The 17,320-nt window shown below is 42.1% G+C and overlaps 3 protein-coding genes across 5 annotated transcripts in view; 2 read left to right on the plus strand and 1 right to left on the minus strand.

Annotated features, from left to right (window-relative positions):
• Positions 1 to 140: 140 nt before the first annotated feature.
• LOC311500017 (E3 ubiquitin-protein ligase TRIM39) lies at positions 141 to 2,339 on the minus strand (the record flags this gene model as incomplete). Its single annotated transcript, XM_084561195.1, has 6 exons — positions 1,709 to 2,339; positions 1,511 to 1,606; positions 1,184 to 1,417; positions 1,058 to 1,080; positions 821 to 954; positions 141 to 733 (listed from the first exon to the last, which is right to left on the minus strand). Exons 1-6 carry the CDS (start codon positions 2,303 to 2,305, stop codon positions 141 to 143), a joined length of 1,677 nt encoding a protein of 558 aa, XP_084417321.1. The 5' UTR covers positions 2,306 to 2,339.
• Positions 2,340 to 3,166: 827 nt separating this feature from the next.
• LOC311500411 (delta-1-pyrroline-5-carboxylate synthase-like) lies at positions 3,167 to 9,997 on the plus strand. Its single transcript, XM_084561797.1, has 17 exons — positions 3,167 to 3,394; positions 3,861 to 3,978; positions 4,109 to 4,260; positions 4,413 to 4,562; positions 4,948 to 5,052; positions 5,155 to 5,313; positions 5,795 to 5,885; positions 6,094 to 6,218; positions 6,320 to 6,464; positions 6,573 to 6,646; positions 7,353 to 7,452; positions 7,687 to 7,907; positions 7,990 to 8,127; positions 8,253 to 8,448; positions 8,652 to 8,773; positions 8,929 to 9,211; positions 9,313 to 9,997. Exons 2-17 carry the CDS (start codon positions 3,882 to 3,884, stop codon positions 9,492 to 9,494), a joined length of 2,340 nt encoding a protein of 779 aa, XP_084417923.1. The 5' UTR covers positions 3,167 to 3,394; positions 3,861 to 3,881; the 3' UTR covers positions 9,495 to 9,997.
• A 122-nt stretch (positions 9,998 to 10,119) lies between these two features.
• Positions 10,120 to 17,320, plus strand: part of ate1 (arginyltransferase 1) — a 49,149-nt gene continuing 41,948 nt past the window's right edge. For all 3 annotated transcript variants that reach the window (XM_084561798.1, XM_084561799.1, XM_084561800.1), the window contains exons 1-5: positions 10,120 to 10,518; positions 14,354 to 14,417; positions 14,555 to 14,617; positions 14,729 to 14,832; positions 15,094 to 15,330. In XM_084561798.1, the coding sequence (XP_084417924.1) occupies positions 10,419 to 10,518; positions 14,354 to 14,417; positions 14,555 to 14,617; positions 14,729 to 14,832; positions 15,094 to 15,330 (568 nt within the window). In that variant the 5' untranslated portion in view covers positions 10,120 to 10,418. The remainder of the gene's footprint in view (positions 10,519 to 14,353; positions 14,418 to 14,554; positions 14,618 to 14,728; positions 14,833 to 15,093; positions 15,331 to 17,320) is intronic.

Here is a 17,320-nt window from a genome sequence, read left to right on the forward strand (position 1 = left end):
AATTCCTGGCATGAAAAGTGGTGATTTTCATGCAATTTTGACAAGCAAACATCTTTTAAAGCGTGGTGGACAGCCCCATCGTGTAATCTCATGTAAAAATTGAATGATTTTGTGTTCACAAGAGTCATTGTCTTGTGATTTTACTCTTTACCTCCATCTGCATTCCAATCCCACGGGTCCTTAATCCAAAACAAGGTAAGAGGCTGCCTGTTCACTCCATTCATGTCAATGCAAGGGTTGAACATGGGGTAGAGAGGCTCTGTGCACTGTACACAGAAAGAGTGAAGCAGGGTCATGGCGTCAGCGTCGTAGAATGACAGCTCCCCCTTCTGGAGATTTGCATGTATGCCCAGCTTTCTGACTCTCTTTGCCACAGACAGCTGCTTCTCCTGTGTATCGTGGCACGCCAGGTACTGTCCATCTCCGTGGTAGATGCACCAAGATGTGTTGCTCACGCCCAGGTTGGAGGAACTCTTGCCTAGACTACTTTTTTCAACGACTGACCCAGTGGTCACTCCTATCATCCAGAAGGGTTTGTCCTGGACAATGACCTCCCAGTAGTGCTGGCCATTTGTAAAACTCTCTTGAGCCAGAACACTGTACTGGGAGTCATACGGTTGAGGGCTTGGCCCTTTGCCGACAGGCTGGCGTCTCCAGTACACTTGTTTTCTGTCTTGGGTTATTTCCAATTTTGGATGGGCTGTTTTCGAGTCCAAAGCAGGAGAACTTAGATCTGCAAATAAAGAATAGCCCTTACTACGCTGTTGTATAGATAGTGGGGGTTGTTTTTTGATTACAAAACATTGGATTCTTTACTAACATGACCACGTTCGTGGAAAGTGTTGGGACAGAGCTACAGATAGGTCATCCACCAGCCTTTCTACTGTCCTCAGCTTCTCAGGGTCACACAGATCCCTGTCAACATCCTGGACTGGTGCAATATCCAAAGGATCACTACAATCAAAACAGAAATAAAAAGTCGAGTGACTGACAGAGTAGAGAGGATTAACGTCCCACAGGAGCTATTTTGTTTTGCAGCAGTCCACAATATACTCACCAAAGATTCTGTGATGTGATTTGCTGTTCAGAATAAACAGGTGATGTGTTACTGGACACAGTACAACTGCAGGCAACATTTTATCTGCATTTGTACAACATCAAACCAACATAATGATAAAACTACCTGTAGGAATCGCAGGTCATTCATTTCCTGCAGGAGTGATTTTCTGGAGGCTCTCAGTCTGTCTATCTCTTTAATCTGAGCCTCCATGATGCTCCTCTGGGCCTCCAGCCACTCGGTCATGTAGGCCTCCTCCGCGTCTATTATCTGCATCATCAGACGCTCATCGCCATCTAGCACCACACGGATTCTGCTGTACTTGTCTGAGATTCGCTCTCTGAAGTCTGCAGCAGACTTCTAGGGAACAAATTCACTGTTATGCATACAAGAGGAAACTCTGAGAATTAAAAAACGTGATCATTAAAAAGGCTGAATTCACATTGATTGTACCACTGTTTGTGTATACAGTGACTCCAAGTCCTCGATGGCATGTTCCGCTTCACTTCTCCTCTTCAGCAACTTGCTCAAGGTGGTCTCCAGCATACTCTACGACAGAAACACAACAAGCCTATAGGAAATAAATACTACAATAGAGAAATAAAGAAATACTTATGCAATTTGTGAGAAATGTAAAATAACAACATTCACTTTGAATTCTGCACTGGCTTCATGTAGTTGAGATGCCTTGTGGTGCTTGTGCGTGCCAACCAGCACACACAAACAGCACACAGGGACCTTTTCTTCCATGCAGAAGAGCTTAAGCTCATCGCGGTGCTCCCTGCACTTCAGAGACAGCGGATCGCTGGTCACCTCCACCACTGTGTGCTCCCTCAGAGCAGATCTCTGCTGGTGCAGCAGGGCGTGAGCCTGGCACAGTGAGGCATCGCAGGTCAGACAGGTCCTCACGGCCACTGATGGTGTCTCTATGCAATGGTCGCAGTGGACAGTAGAAGATGATTTGGCCGCACTGCTTGGAGTTGTTCTCTGTAGCTCTGGTGCTGAGGACCTGTTAGAAGTGAAGTCATTTACTCTGCTTTGAAGGTCAGCGTTTATCTCCAGAGTGATGTCGGACGGTAGAAATATCTGACACTCTGGGCAGAAGAAAGGACCCTCGTTAGACACATCTGTTTCCCAGACGGCCTGGATGCAGGTGAGGCAGAAGTCATGTCCGCACTGGAGCGTCACAGGCTCTGTGAAGAAATCCTGGCAGACGGGACACTTCAAAGTTTCCTCAACGGTCCCCATGGCTCTGCTCGCAGCTGTTATGACGGCTCAGTGTGTGCCGTGCTCCTGGCCTTCCTGCTCATTAATGTTTCAGAGGCCTCTCCTGGCATGCACACGCCACTAGTGCCGCTCAGTGTCCGGTTACTAAAGATGAGTTGATACCTTCCAGGAGCTGTTTCAAACTATTGACTCTCAGGAGACCACACACAACTGAGTGCTATATGCTTTCATCAGTTGGGATTATGGGAATTAAATTACTAATTAGTTGTCCAAACCATTTAAACTTTAATGAAACAAAATGAGGTCAGTTTAGTGTGAAATTATCGACTTTGGGAACATTAGTGTGATAAAACAATTTAAACTTAGGGAACACCTTTTAAACTTTATTTATTTATTTATTTTGTTTTTAGCTTTTTTAGTGTAGCTCTGTCTCTTAATATTTCAACTTATTTTACCATTTTAAAGGCCAGAAACTTGCAAACAACATCAAATTCAGTGTTTACTACAACTTAAATTACCAGGAAAATTCATAATTTGTTATCAATATGTTACAGTTTTCATTATTGACAAATATGTGACGTTATAAATTATAAATATCTTAACAATTATGCTTCAACTTTACATATTTGTTAATTCTGCAGATATATCGGTGTTTTTGTCAGTAGTTTTGTGATTATAAAATAAATGTAATATTTATTTGGGTATTATACAAAGTATGTAGGATTATTTGCGGTTACATGTATGTAATTATTGTCTTAATTCGTGATTTTTATTCTTAAACATAAACTAGTACTGATGTCAAATATAAACTGTTCATGTGTAGTTTTATTCTTACGTTTCCCATTGTCGGAATCAGAACTACTGTACTACTGTACTACGTACGGCGTACTGCGTACGTCAAGACGTAGCTGCCGGTTCGCGACATTGACGTATCCGGGTAATCTACGTACACGTCCTTCGTGAATGGCTCTACTTCTCGGCACTTCCCAAACAACGTGTGCTGTGGATGTGGCACCGAGGGACGGCCAGTCAGACTGACTACGTGTCTCCTCTTTGCACCACACCACCAAGCGTAGCTGTGGTTGATTTTCTACATATCCACATAGTCAGGTGAGTCATTTATTGAAACACTAGTTCCGTCCGTTAATATCGAAACCAGCTGCTAGGCGAGTTAGCTCATAGTAGCTAAAGCTAAAGCTAGCTAACGTTAGCTAGCTTCTTGCACGCTTTGACAGAGTAGCTCTGGACAATATGCTACTATAGTCTGATTAACTAACTTGCAACCTACATTTAATTCGTATATATTTGAGTATGTTTGTGTGAATGGCACATATTTAATCTAGCAACTCTTCTAAGCTAACTTTATGTAAACAATGTCTTCAGTAGGTCAAGTTCAAGTTATATTACATATGGTGTTATCAACTTTTCCAGTGAGGCTCTTAGTTAATTTTAAATCCCTTATGTTGACGGCCAACCATAGCTACAGTCTGTTTATGACACATCAAGGCTGCTTATCTCAGATGAGGTTGTTTCAGTGTTAGAGTGACCTGGCACTGGTTTTGTGTGTTCATCTCAGTGGTCCTCAGGTGTCAGTGCCATGTTTGCCAGGCTGGCCTTGTGTTCTCGCCTGCCATCCAGAGTCCGGCAGTCGTATGCCTGCCCAGTCTCCATCAGAGCGTTTTCCCAGGCTAAGTGTAAGTGAAACAACCGGCTCGTTCATCATACCTGAAACTGACATGATTCTCACTATCTCTTTGTATTCTGTCATGTTCTTTTGTTATGTGCCGACATGTATTGAAATGCGATTTGTTTCATTCCCTGCAGTCTCCCTCCCACGTCCCCATGGGAAGTCTTTCGCCCACCGCAGTGAGCTGAAGCGGGCCAAACGCATTGTAGTGAAGCTGGGTAGTGCCGTGGTTACCCGTGGAGATGAGTGCGGTCTGTCGCTGGGGCGGCTGGCCTCGATAGTAGAGCAGGTAATATTGTTGATAAAGACAAGGGAACTCTGTTGATGATGTCTGTGTGACCATAATATTGTGTGCATTATGAGTTAGAAACTACCTCTTCCGACGAGTGACCTTGGTTGTAAAAGAAGGACTTGAATGTCGTTGTATTTGCGTCCTGTCAGGTGGCCATGCTGCAGAACCAAGGAAGGGAGATGATGATTGTTACGAGTGGTGCAGTGGCATTTGGGAAACAGCGACTGAGACATGAAATATTGCTGTCCCAGAGTGTCAGGCAAGCCTTGCATTCTGGACAGAACCAGCTCAAAGACATGGTGAGTAATACACACACACGCTGGGCAGGTCTGGGTTTGAAACGATCAATTTTCCTATTCAAATGAATCTTCATTTTAAAGCAAAATTCCTCGGATCGATTAAGAAAAATAAACGCCATTTCCTGCAGCAGCTTGAATTTAAAAAGTACAGAAGAGCCGGACAATAGCAAACCCATATGCAAGATTCATCTAGAGATATAGTATTGTGGAAATGCCACAAATCTGTAAAACCATTGACTGTTTTGTGGAAATATCCATCAAAACTAAGAAATTTAGTTTTGAAATCACAACTTTGTGAATTGGAGTCAAATGTGCTCTGGAAATCAGCAGCGATATTGATCCCTAGATTTTAAATCTACATTAGTGAAACCTCTCTGTTTTTCAGTCAGTACCAGTTTTGGAGGCAAGGGCGTGTGCAGCTGCTGGACAGAGCGGTCTGATGGCCTTGTACGAGGCCATGTTCACCCAGTACAGCATCTGCACTGCACAGGTATGTACCCGACTCTTCTTAGAGATTAAAATGCAGACAACAAATAAGTGTATATAGTAAGTAGCGTCTCTTAATACTTTGCGTTTCTGTCCACTGCTGCAGATTCTGGTCACCAACCTAGATTTCCATGACGAGCAGAAGCGTCGCAACCTGAACAGCACTCTGCATGAGCTGCTGCGGATGAACATCGTCCCCATCATTAACACCAACGATGCAGTTGTTCCGCCCCCTGTTCCCAACAGTGACCTGCAGGGGGTAAACGTAGGTACCGTGTGGTGGGCGTGCTGAGCGAATGCTAGATGTGGCGCATAATTGGGAAGCTCTTTTCACCTTTCAGTCCACCCTTGTTATCAGCTAATTTCTTGGACATGTTGTGTTTGTTTTATTTCGTCTGCATGTCATATCTTTGTTTGGAAAGAGGTGAAAATATATTTTTTTCTCAAGTATGGGGCTGGGAGGCTTTTGATACATGGCAGCAACTGATAAGATATTACTCTAATCTCCGGGTATTTCAGCTTCCTCCCACTGTCCAAAGACATGCTGGTTAGATTAATTGGTGATTCTAAATCGGCCGTAGGTGTGAGTGTGAAGGGTTGTCTGTCTCTCTGTGTGAGGCCAGCGACAGACTGGCAACCTGTCCAGGGTGTACCCGATGACAGCTGGGATAGGCTCCAGCCCCCCCGCGACCCTTCACAGGACAAGCATTTAGAGAAGATGAATGAATTTTCTGTTTGTCTTTCAGGTAATAAGCATCAAAGATAATGACAGCTTGGCTGCACGGCTGGCTGTTGAAATGAAAGTGGACCTTCTTATCGCCCTGTCTGATGTTGAAGGTACTAATCTGATATTATTTGCTTTAGTTTACTTTCTTTTCTTTCTTTTTCTGAACTTTATTTCACGTTGATAATGTCATTTAATGTATTCAATCATAATGTAAAACAAATGTCCTGATATATCTTTTCCTATATTTCTTAATCAAACAATATCTTAATCAACGTGAATTCTTTGAAGGACTAAAAAGTTAAATAATACCCTTCACAGGTTTGTATGACAGTCCCCCAGGAACAGATGATGCCAAGCTTATTGATATATTCTATCCTGGAGACCAGCAGTCAATCACGTATGGCACAAAGTCCAGAGTCGGTATTGGTGGCATGGAAGCCAAGGTCAGCGTGACACACAATATTTTATCACAGAATGCACACAGGACAGAGCTGGTTAGTTAATGAAAAAGTTGCATTGTACTCATTCATGTTTTGTGAATCAGGTGAAAGCAGCCCTCTGGGCACTGCAGGGTGGGACCTCCGTCGTCATCGCCAACGGCACATACCCTAAAGTCACGGGCCATGTGATAACAGACATTGTGGAAGGGAAGAAAGTTGGCACCTTCTTCTCTGAAGTGAAACCTGCAGGTACAGTGCAAAACCGTCTGGAAAGTATATCTTACACTCTTGCTGTGGTTCTGTTTGTTTTTTGTTTTTTTTTTTAATATTTGATGTGCAACGATTTGACGCCTTCAGGTCCAACGGTGGAGCAGCAGACGGAGATGGCCCGACATGCAGGCAGGACTCTGGCCTCCCTGCTCCCTGAACAGGTCAGCCTCTTCTTCCCTAAAGGTGCTTATATGGTGCTGCGAGATCTAAACGCAAGGACCTACACACGTAGCCTACGTCGAGTCATTTATACTTGTGTGCTCATCAGTCTGGCTCACTCTGTAACACCACCTCCCAAATGCTAGTCGGCGCTGTCTCTTTTTTTGCCAGTCGGGTTCATTTTTGTTTCTACTTCTTGGTACATTTTCAAGAATGGCGACTGAAACTTTCGCAGAAATTACGGCTAAATTTCGCCAAACACAAGTCATACAAATGTCTGTATCTTGGCCATACAGATTCTTTATTGATCCAAAACAATCAATTTGAAAATTGTGTTATCGCTGTAGCCTCTGTGTCAGCTTAACGCACAAGTCTACACTGCCTATTAGTGTAGTCTGGCTAACTAAAGCAGAGTTTTAAATGCTGATAGTATATTAAGAGGTTCTTGTAGTTTCTAATTGGTTTTTGCCTTGATAACAGTAGAAGCCACCTCATTGACACAGTACAGAAAAAATGTTTAATTCAATAGGTTTTCATTTATCTGTTTGTTTAGGTTAAGTCGCCCTAGTACGCTATATCAACCTCAATATTGACTTCCTGACTTGATGTAAATTGGACCAGATGAGGGATCTTTATCCTCACTCTGCAAATATTATATCATAATTACTTGTGAACACTGACACTTGATTTTGGTGGGGGTTTTTTCAGAGAGGAGAGATAATCTGCTGTCTGGCTGAGCTGCTTACAGAGAAGAAAGATGAGATTCTTAGTGCCAACAAGAAAGACATGGAGATAGCGACATCATCAGGTATAGAAGAGAAAACACACTGAACACATTAATCCACAGCTGCATAAGGCTGTGTGACTCAGATGCCATTGTCTTTCACCTGTAGCACTTCCACTTTTATTAAGAAGGTCTTTAAATTGGTACTAATTGCAAATTGGCAGGTTTCATTCTGTGCCCTATAACGGCAGCATATCATAACGAGTAGGTTAGAGTATTGGATTGTCATCATTTTTTGTTTATTATTTTTCCTCGTAGGTCGTTTCTCACAGCCTCTGATCAACCGTCTGAGTCTGTCAACTGCAAAGCTGAACAGCCTTGCCATCGGCCTGCGTCAGCTCGCCGTGTCCTCCAGGGACAGCGTGGGACGTGTGCTGAGGAGAACCAGGGTGGCCAACAACCTGGAGCTGGAACAGATCACTGTCCCCATCGGCGTCCTGCTGGTCATCTTTGAATCGCGTCCTGACTGTCTCCCACAGGTGGGACTGTCGCGATGTTCTTTTGAATCTGATCACAATTAAATTGGAGACTAAGACTCATGTATTAAATATCGTGTTGCAGGTGTCAGCGCTAGCAATCGCCAGTGGAAACGCTTTGCTCCTGAAGGGGGGCAAAGAAGCCGCCAACACTAATAAAATTTTACACCAACTCACTCAGGAAGCGCTTTCAATTCATGGAGTGGCAGATGCTATTCAACTGGTGAGACTGAAAATCTGACTTTATCTAAATATTAGGTTAATAGGAATTAAGGGTCCCTGTGATCGTAGTATTCTTTATATTTATTGTCAAGGTGATGATGGACAAACATGTGTTTTGTCACGTAGGTGAGCACTCGTGAGGAAGTCGAGGATCTGTGCAGACTGGACAAGATGATTGACCTGATCATTCCAAGGGGTTCGTCCCAGCTGGTGCGGGACATCCAGAGGGCGGCTAAGGGCATCCCTGTGTTGGGCCACAGTGAGGGTGTCTGCCACGTCTACATAGACAGCGATGCCAGCATAGACAAAGCTATTGATATTGGTATGTTCAAAGCATCTGTGCCATTCTTTTTAATATGATTGAGTTTTAATTGATTAAGTATTATGCATGGTGTAGAACTGGATAAGCTTTGCTTTTGTCTAAATACACTAAGTTTTAATTGCATTTATATGTGAAGCTGTGGTTAATAACTTCCTGGTGTAACCCAGAGCTGCAGAATGAATTTACGCACTGTTTCTTTCTAGTCAGAGACTCCAAATGTGACTACCCTGCAGCCTGCAATGCCATGGAGACACTCCTTATTCACAGAGATTTGCTGCGTTCTCCTATGTTCGACCAAATCATTGACATGCTGAGAACAGAAGAAGTAAGAAACCCACTCTATTACATAGAGAGTTATACTCAGTTGAGTATCTACAAATGGAAACAAACTTTATTGAGTGAGAGTATGGCACTTAATTAAGGCCAAAGTACATTTCAGTGTTCTTTTAACTGATCGTTGTTGGTGTTATCTTCTCTCAGGTAAAGATTCATGCAGGCCCAAAGTTTGCATCCTATTTGACTTTCAGCCCATCTGAGGTGAAGTCTCTCAGGACGGAGTACGGGGACCTGGAGTGCTGCATCGAGGTGGTAGACAGCATGCAGGACGCCGTGGATCACATCCACAAATATGGCAGCTCCCACACCGATGTCATCGTCACAGAGAATGAAGAGACGGCAGAACAGTTTCTGCAGCAGGTGGACAGCGCCTGTGTATTCTGGAACTCCAGTTCTCGCTTTGCAGATGGCTACCGCTTCGGCTTAGGTATGTACAAATCAAATATGATTTTAACTTTTTAATACGGTATGATCTGCATCCTTCATCTTGTGTGGTGAAGCACTAATTTTCCACTACTTATTTTGCAGGAGCTGAAGTTGGTATCAGTACAGCACGGATACATGCCAGAGGTCCGGTGGGTTTGGAGGGACTTCTGACCACCAAATGGGTCCTACGAGGGGAGGGACACACAGTAGCTGACTTTTCTGAGCAAGGCAGTATGAAATACCTTCATGAAAACATCCCTATTCCCCAAGGGAGTTTTAGTTAGGTGCCCAAAAAACAAGCCATCAACCGGAGTCAAGATAGCAGGGTTGTGTCTGCCAGTGGCGTTTCAGCTTATTAGCTGCTGCTTCATCACCTGTATAAATCCACTTTCATGCAGAATGGAGGCTACTTTTATCAGACAACCAAGTCCCTGGTTTCGTGCCTAAACCTGTGAATCAGTTTGTTTTTAAATACATCCCACTCTCCTGAAAAATTGACTGGTTGTTGCTGAGAGAACTGTATTGTGCTAAAAAGAAAGTGAGGCTTAATGTTGACATGGACAAAGCTCTTTCCACTGCAAGGTCATATTTTATAGCTGCAGACAAAGAAATCATTGCCCCAGCTGTGATTTTTCTAATTTATTTTTCTACATTCAAACTCTCCCTTGGTCTTTTTTTTTTTTTTTGTAATTTACTGTTGTTTGTGCAGAATCTCGATGCAGGTTTATTTTGCTGTCCTTTCTCTTTTCACGGATAATTTAATAAATATGCTGTACAGTTCTTTAAACCTGAATTTGTGTGTTATCTGTCAATACTGAAAAACCTCAACAATAATCTCTGTGAATGTGTTGCTTCATTTCACTTGGGATATTTCAGTTACTTCTCTATTTAACCATTGTAATATAAAGTATAGTTAACATTCGGATGTTCCAGTATTGTATTTTAAAATGTTATTATTATTTAACAAGGGGAAACTAAAAAGCTCAAGTAATTGTTGCACAATGATGGAAGACTTCTGTAAACTGTGCAGTTCATTCTTCGTGAATGCATTACCGGTAAATTACAGATCAACGCCTAAGAGAGCTCTCAGATTTCCCGCTTCCATTAAAAGCAGCGTTGGTGACGTCTTGGCGGTGGGCGGGGCTTGGTCTCCAGCAGTACTTGCCCGGTCTGGCAAGCTCAGCTGTCAACTGTCTGGACATTAAGACATGGCAGGAAATAAGTCCTACACTATAGTAGAATATTTCGGCGGGGATGACGGGTACCGCTGTGGCTACTGTAAAAATGAAAAGGGAAACTTCTCTCATGGTAAGCGTGTCATAAAGTAGCGAAGAAAGCAAAGCTAGGTGGCTATCACTTTGACTGGCTAACGAGCTAGCTCCGTCTACTTCCTGGGGTAGTAGCCGTGTTTGAAAGAAGGCTAGCTCTATGTATTTATATTGGCACAGAGGTGAGCCGGGACATGTGTGCGCGTTATACCAGCTGTACAGTGAACAGCACGTCATGCGGAGTGGAGACATCAGCCTAACTTTACTTGGCTAGTGTGCAGGGTATTAAGCTAGCTTTTTTCTTTTTTTAGCGGTTAGCATTTTATAGCTCAGCCTGTCATCCTGGGAAATTAACAAAATGAGTTACTGTATTGCTAAATTACTGTTCAGTTGTGCAACAATATTTTACAATATTTCACCTCTATTTTACCTCAATATTTTAACTCTAACCTTAAACGGCTGGCTATTTGTAGACTTGTTAGCATTTCTGCTAGCTCCAAGCTAGCTAGTGAACTGTAAGCAGGAACTGGAAAGAGCAGCTGTCTCTCATTTGTTCTGCTGGAGCTGAGGCCTTCAAGTGTCCGGTTAAAAAAAAAATATAAACTGTCGAGGAACTCGGAGCGTGTTATTGTTTACTTCCAGTATTTGAACTGCTGTCATGCAATGTAGAAACCCCTCCAACGACGCGTTAGCCTCAGTACCCTCTCACTCTTCTTGAAGTGGCTTTTCTTTTTGTGGTCAAGCAGCCGATGTGGATGCCAACATGATCTCATCAGAAGTTCAGCAACAGCATAAATACGAGACTAAATATGAGACCGCTAGTTTCACAACGTGCTGAAACAGGGGGCAGGGTATTTACGGTGTGCCCTGTGTGGTATCTTACCAAACAGCTATGTTGCACAGTTTGCTATTGCAGCCTTATCACAGATACACATGTATTTGTGGCATCGTTGTAATGGAAATTTTCTGTTCTTGAACCAGTTGTGAGTGGTTATGGCCAATAGGCTCCCTGCCAAGTAAACTCAGAGATTGTTTGTTTTAACTTGTAATCTAAATGAAAAAAAGTACCAGTTGGCCGAGCTTTTACTCAAGGCCACTTTTTTTAGTTTACTTAGTTTTGTAGGAATAAACAAGGAGTACAACTTCAGGTGCTTAATCATCAATGAAATGGCAGCAGATTCTTACAGTATAGTTTGCAAGGGAGCTTTATACTTCATGCAATTTAAGAGTATATCCTGTTTAACATGGTGTTAAATTCTGTTTAGTGTTTTAATGTCCTGCAAAAAAAAAAGTGTGGTTCTGGTGCAGATCAGGTGCTTTCCTCATAGGCTTATTGAATTATTTTTACAAAGTTGTTCAGATGCCAGAGGAACTTCTAAGAAATGCCGTAAGTATATTTCTCACCCACGTGCCACGCCTGTGTCTGTTGGTCCTACACTTAAGTAGATTATCATGGCTACCCACTGCGCCCTTCAGCAGCCTACAGTTGAAATGACTCCAGGGCGTACTGGACATTGATACGTGATGTAAAGGGTTTATAAAGGCTCCACCAGAACACAAGGAGACTATTTAATAGAGCATAAAGGGGATAGGGAAAAAAGCCAAACTATATATTCAGTCTGGAGGCTGTGATTTAAAATGATATGGCTAATGTAACATGCCATTTTTAGAAGGTCTGACTTTTATACAGAGCAAAAAAATTAAGCTGGCTAAGAAGATGGTAAGGGATTTCCTGTGTTGGACAGCATGGTGTTACTGAGTTGAGGTGAGCAGGGGTGAGACAAGTTGTCTATAATTAGGGATCAGGCAGTACATTTCCGCTGTAGTCAATGAACAATTGGGCTCAGAGCCCACAGACGAGAGCTGTTGTCTAATCGAAGATAAAAGTAGTAATCTGTCTATGTTACATCATGTGGGCATGGCAGGTTCTGGGGATGACGGAGGACTTTATTATCCCCTTTATTCTTATAAATTCATCAGTTTTAAAAAGTTCTGTCATTTGTGGACACAGGTTATGTGAATGAATATTAGATTTGCAATAATATAAATCACAGAGATTCAGTTTATTTGTTGGCAGGTTGTTCCCTGCTATGTTCTTGCTGTAATGCTTGTGTTTACCTGTGAAGACAGGTGAAACGGCCTGGAGTGGAGTGATTATCAGATATACAGCATGAGCAACGTGTGTGTCGTATTGTGGCTTTGTCAAAGCAGGTGTTTCCCTCGGTGTGATCGGTGCAGCGACGTTATCAGCCGTGTAGCTACACAGAAGGCAAATGCAGCGCCACACTACAGAGCAGAACATCTGCTGTCATATTGTGTCTTGTCATGCTTCACTGGAAGCTGAAGGATGGATCAGGTGTGACTGAGGGAAAGGTGTTGTTGTGTGATGATGACGATGGCAGATGTTGCTCTCACATCCAGCTCTGGTGGTGTGAGTAATTTGTGCTGTGATATTCCTGTCTTAGTCTTGTGACTTTCCACCTAATATGTTATCATGCTTTGTTGGTAAAACATATTTAGTTTTTCTTAAAGTATATAATAAAATCTGTTCAGTACATTTAAAGTCTGTTGAGGGATTTCGTATGGAATACTAGAATCGTTGTGGTTGGGATCACCAATTCCATAAAATGAAGCCATAGACCAGAAACCTTAGATATATTAAATATGTTGTGTTGATATCTCCTTTTATTCTGTAAGTCAACTTTCACTTTCATTATTGATGTGTATTATCAAGATTCCTATTAATTATTAAAAGATTTAAAAGATTTTATCTGATGTGATTGGGTTTTATATGTATATTTAGTTTTAATACCAGTGGAATGTACAAATACTGTTAATATATAACTGGGGTGCGGTTACATTTTAACAGATAATAACTGCACCACTGCTGACTACGATTTGGAATAAAAGGCGTTTGGAAAAGCAAAGATTTTGTCATACTCTGATGAACAGATGTCTATCTTTGAAACGGGTCATGTTTAGACGAATGTCATTGTTGCACTCGCCTTAACGTGTGGTTGAGTAAAGAAAATACTGGTTCCTCACAGAATGCAGTTGAAAAAATAAAGTCTGCCGTCTGTAGCTTTTGGCCTTAGCTGTATCCTGTGCTGTATTCATCTACCATTTACTGCTTCGGTTTTGTGGTGTTGCTCTTTTGAATCACATGTTGTCCCCTTGTCTCTGTGGACTCTGACTAAGCACCGTTCTCCTGGGACGAGGAACATTATACTCAGTTGCAAACTGTTTTGTGTGAACAGTTTTACGGTCAATTCCCTCGGCTGTTTAAGATGTGAGCTGATAGTCGACTTGCCGACTTCAGTTTTGGTGTGTGTGCACGTCAGCAGTCTGTGTACTGTATATGGTTGCAGAAGGGAAGGTCAGGAGTTGGAAGGGGGAGCTCAGACCCCAGTTCTGGGAAGAGGGATCTGCTGAGGCTACAAATAATAATTAGCATGTTTCCATTAGGGCCTTAAAGCACTGTGGGAATGTCCCTTTGGGGACGCTTTGGTTTTAGTTGGAACAAAAAACTTGGAGCAGAGATATCAAGGCAATTTCTTGACAAACTACACCTTCAATTGTGAAAATAGCCAGGCTGATTTAAAACGCCTTTCTGCCAGTTTCTAATGGAATACTAAATTAAATAGTAAATGCTCAGGGATACTTTATTCTCATTTGGAATTCATTTGTTTTGTTCATTAAAACTGCGTTCATCTTATTGTGAAATTGGTTAGTCTGACCACTACTGGCAAAGAAAGACTCACCTCTCATAAAAACGCGGGATTGTCTGCTCTCTGATTTTTATTAATTACAGCAGTGTTTAAAATTAATTAATCTGTTCAACATTTATAACACAATGTTCCTTTTATTTTCTGCAGGGATGTGGTCTCACACCATGACAGTACAAGACTACCAAGACCTCATAGATCGAGGATGGAGAAGGTGAGGAGTTGTCTCCCGATACCGAGCCCCATTACGTCTTTGGAGATGTTCTTTTATTTTCTCATTGATATAGTTTATTATTGTTGATGCGTCACATTCTTGGTATCGATAAATGCTGTCCTTGTTTTCCCTTTCAGAAGTGGAAAATATGTTTATAAGCCAATATTAAAGAAGACATGCTGTCCACAGTATACCATAAGGTAACCATATTAACTTATTAAATGTCATATAATAAACCGTCGAATGTTTGCTTCAATTTATGAAAGTACTAGTTATTTTAACTTGTCCTTTACCTTGTACTCCCTGTCTAGATGTCATGCACTGAAATTCCAGCCTTCCAAATCCCACAAGAAAATCCTGAAGAAGATAAACAAATTCCTTTCCAAAGGGGAGTTGCCAAAAGGAGAGGTTGATGGTGAGAAGTGTATATGTATGAATAGTAGTTTTTGTGTTTTTGTGCACAGTTCATATACAGTACGTACTTCCCTGCCCACAAACGTTTTGTGGCAGAGTTGGCCTGGATTCAGCAGGATTCTGTTGGGAACAAACTCACGCCCCATAATGAAACCCAAATGACATGTTATCAGACTCATATTCTAATAAGAACTCAAAGCAGCGCTGTGGCTCTGTAATTATCACTATGTGATGCAAGCTATATTGAATTTGTGTCTTGTAGGGGAACCAATGGACTCGGCCTGTGAAGGTCCACGGGAACCTAGTAAAGCCTGTCCCTCAGAGGTGAAGTGTGCTGCTATCACAGATATGAAGAAGAAAGAAGGAGGAGACTGCCCCACCATCCCTGGAGATAAGAAGGAGGTAGTGGATGCTGCTGCACCTGTAGGCTCGGAAACATCACAAAAGGATCCGTCGTCTGTACCAGATGCTAGAACAGCTGCCATGGCTCCGAAACCAGGTAATACATTCCCATTCATTGTTGCTGCATAGTCATCAACACATGTAAGGCACACTTGGAAATCTCTTCTCATTTTTCATTTTGATTCCTTCTGAGCGTTCCTAGTACACAAATAATTTCACAACAACATAGGCCTTCTGAGGGTGTCCTGTGGTGTGTGGCAGCAGAATGTTGATAGTGGGGGCCTTTGGGCCTTGGGTGTGGATCATCCCACAGATACTTGATCAGTTTGGGATCTAGTGAATTTGGAGGCCAGGTCAACACCTTGTGCTGTTTTGTATGTGTGCCTGTGTCAGGCTGCATCCTGCTGGGGAGGACTGCTGCCATTGCTATGGGATGGGGGTGCCTGGTCTGGTCTAGGTGGGTGGTACATGTCTAAGTAACACCCACACGAATGAATGAATGCCAGGTCTAAAAGTTTCCCAGCAGAACATTGAATTGTCACAAGATGGTCAATGTTATTTACTTCTCCTCATAATGTTATGCCTGATTGGTGTATGTGATAGTACGCTATTAGCTGTAGTCTTCACAGTGTGTTCAAATAGACTTTCTTGGTCCAGACAGCACACACGTCGCCGGTAGCGCTTTGATGTCGGTTTGGTACGTCAGGGCCTTTATTTTACTTTAACAGAGCAGATCTTCCTGTTTTTCTTATTTAACAACTTGTTATCATAAGAGGACCATGAATCTAGAGACGTTTATAATCACTTGCCATGAAAGCCAAATAATTGCAGGTACTTGAGCTAGTCAGTTCTTAGGAAATTATGCTTTTGTTACACAGATTTGATAGCTAACTGAATATTAATCACATTTTATTGACTTAAAAAAAAAAGCATCTCTTTAGGAATTCATGAACAAGGATAGGTTTTAAAAGACGTACACTCGTCACACAGCCTTAAAGTGAATGTGACTGTGCAGCAGCTTCATGCACCACTTTAGGAAGGAAATATGATTACAAGAACATGATGTCAGACTGATTAACGAGGTGATGGCAAAGTGACCATTCATCCTCAACGCTTTATATAAGTGCTCTGTTAATTATTACGATTGTGATTTGATGCTCTGGCGCAGCATAGCGTAGCTCTTCAGCTTTGTTCTTGTCTTCCCAGTGCATGAATTACTGGGTATATTTCTTGCACAAACAAAAAGTACCACCTTGGTGGCAACAGATGGAACATTTTAAAGTCAGTGTAGTTTGATTTACTCCAATCATTTATTTTATATAGTTTATTTAATGAAGTATTTTGTTCAAACTTTTAGACAAATTCAAGCCAGAACTGTAGTAGTCAGTCAAATATTAATCAAACCAGCCTGGACTTTACTATCTGACCTCTCAATAATGTTTATCTTATAAAGTAGTAGTTGAGCAGCCACAAAAAAACATCCTGAATTTATCCCAGCTCTGATTTAGTAGATCTTCATTTGTTTAATAGTTGATTGCACCTTTGTGTTGATGTAATTAGTTAGTTTGTCTCGTGATAAAGGTAGACTCCCGGGTGCTTTGCCTTTCTGCAATAGCTAAAGTACCATTCCTTGCCAGAGGGTGTCACTGTTCACCTTGTTTTAGGCTCCACTGTTCCTCTGCCTGGTAAATGAGAGTGCTGTTCCTTCTGTTTTTTGGAGCGTATCTGGTTTGGACTCAACTGTCATGTTCTCCTCCTTACTCTCCAGCACAGGATATCCTCGCAGCCAAGTCACGGTAATGAATTAATAACACTCACAGTGAAGAGATAATAAACTCCCATTAGACACAGGAAGCAGAACTTCTAACAACCGTTCGTGTTTCAGGCCTCAGCTGCTCTTAACCCGTCCAAACGTCTGACGAGGACATCACCCACGCTCATTAATTAAAAAAGCAAGGACGTACGTTGGAGCAGGAAAGCTTGGTATTGGCACATCCAGATGCAGACATAAACATACAGAGAAAAATCCAGCGGTGCCACTGTCCTTCTTCTGTTTCGCCTGTGTCAGCACCACACTGTACACTGTT

The sequence above is a fragment of the Chelon labrosus genome, assembly GCF_963514085.1.
Source record: "Chelon labrosus genome assembly, chromosome: 15".
Classification (NCBI taxonomy): domain Eukaryota; kingdom Metazoa; phylum Chordata; class Actinopteri; order Mugiliformes; family Mugilidae; genus Chelon; species Chelon labrosus.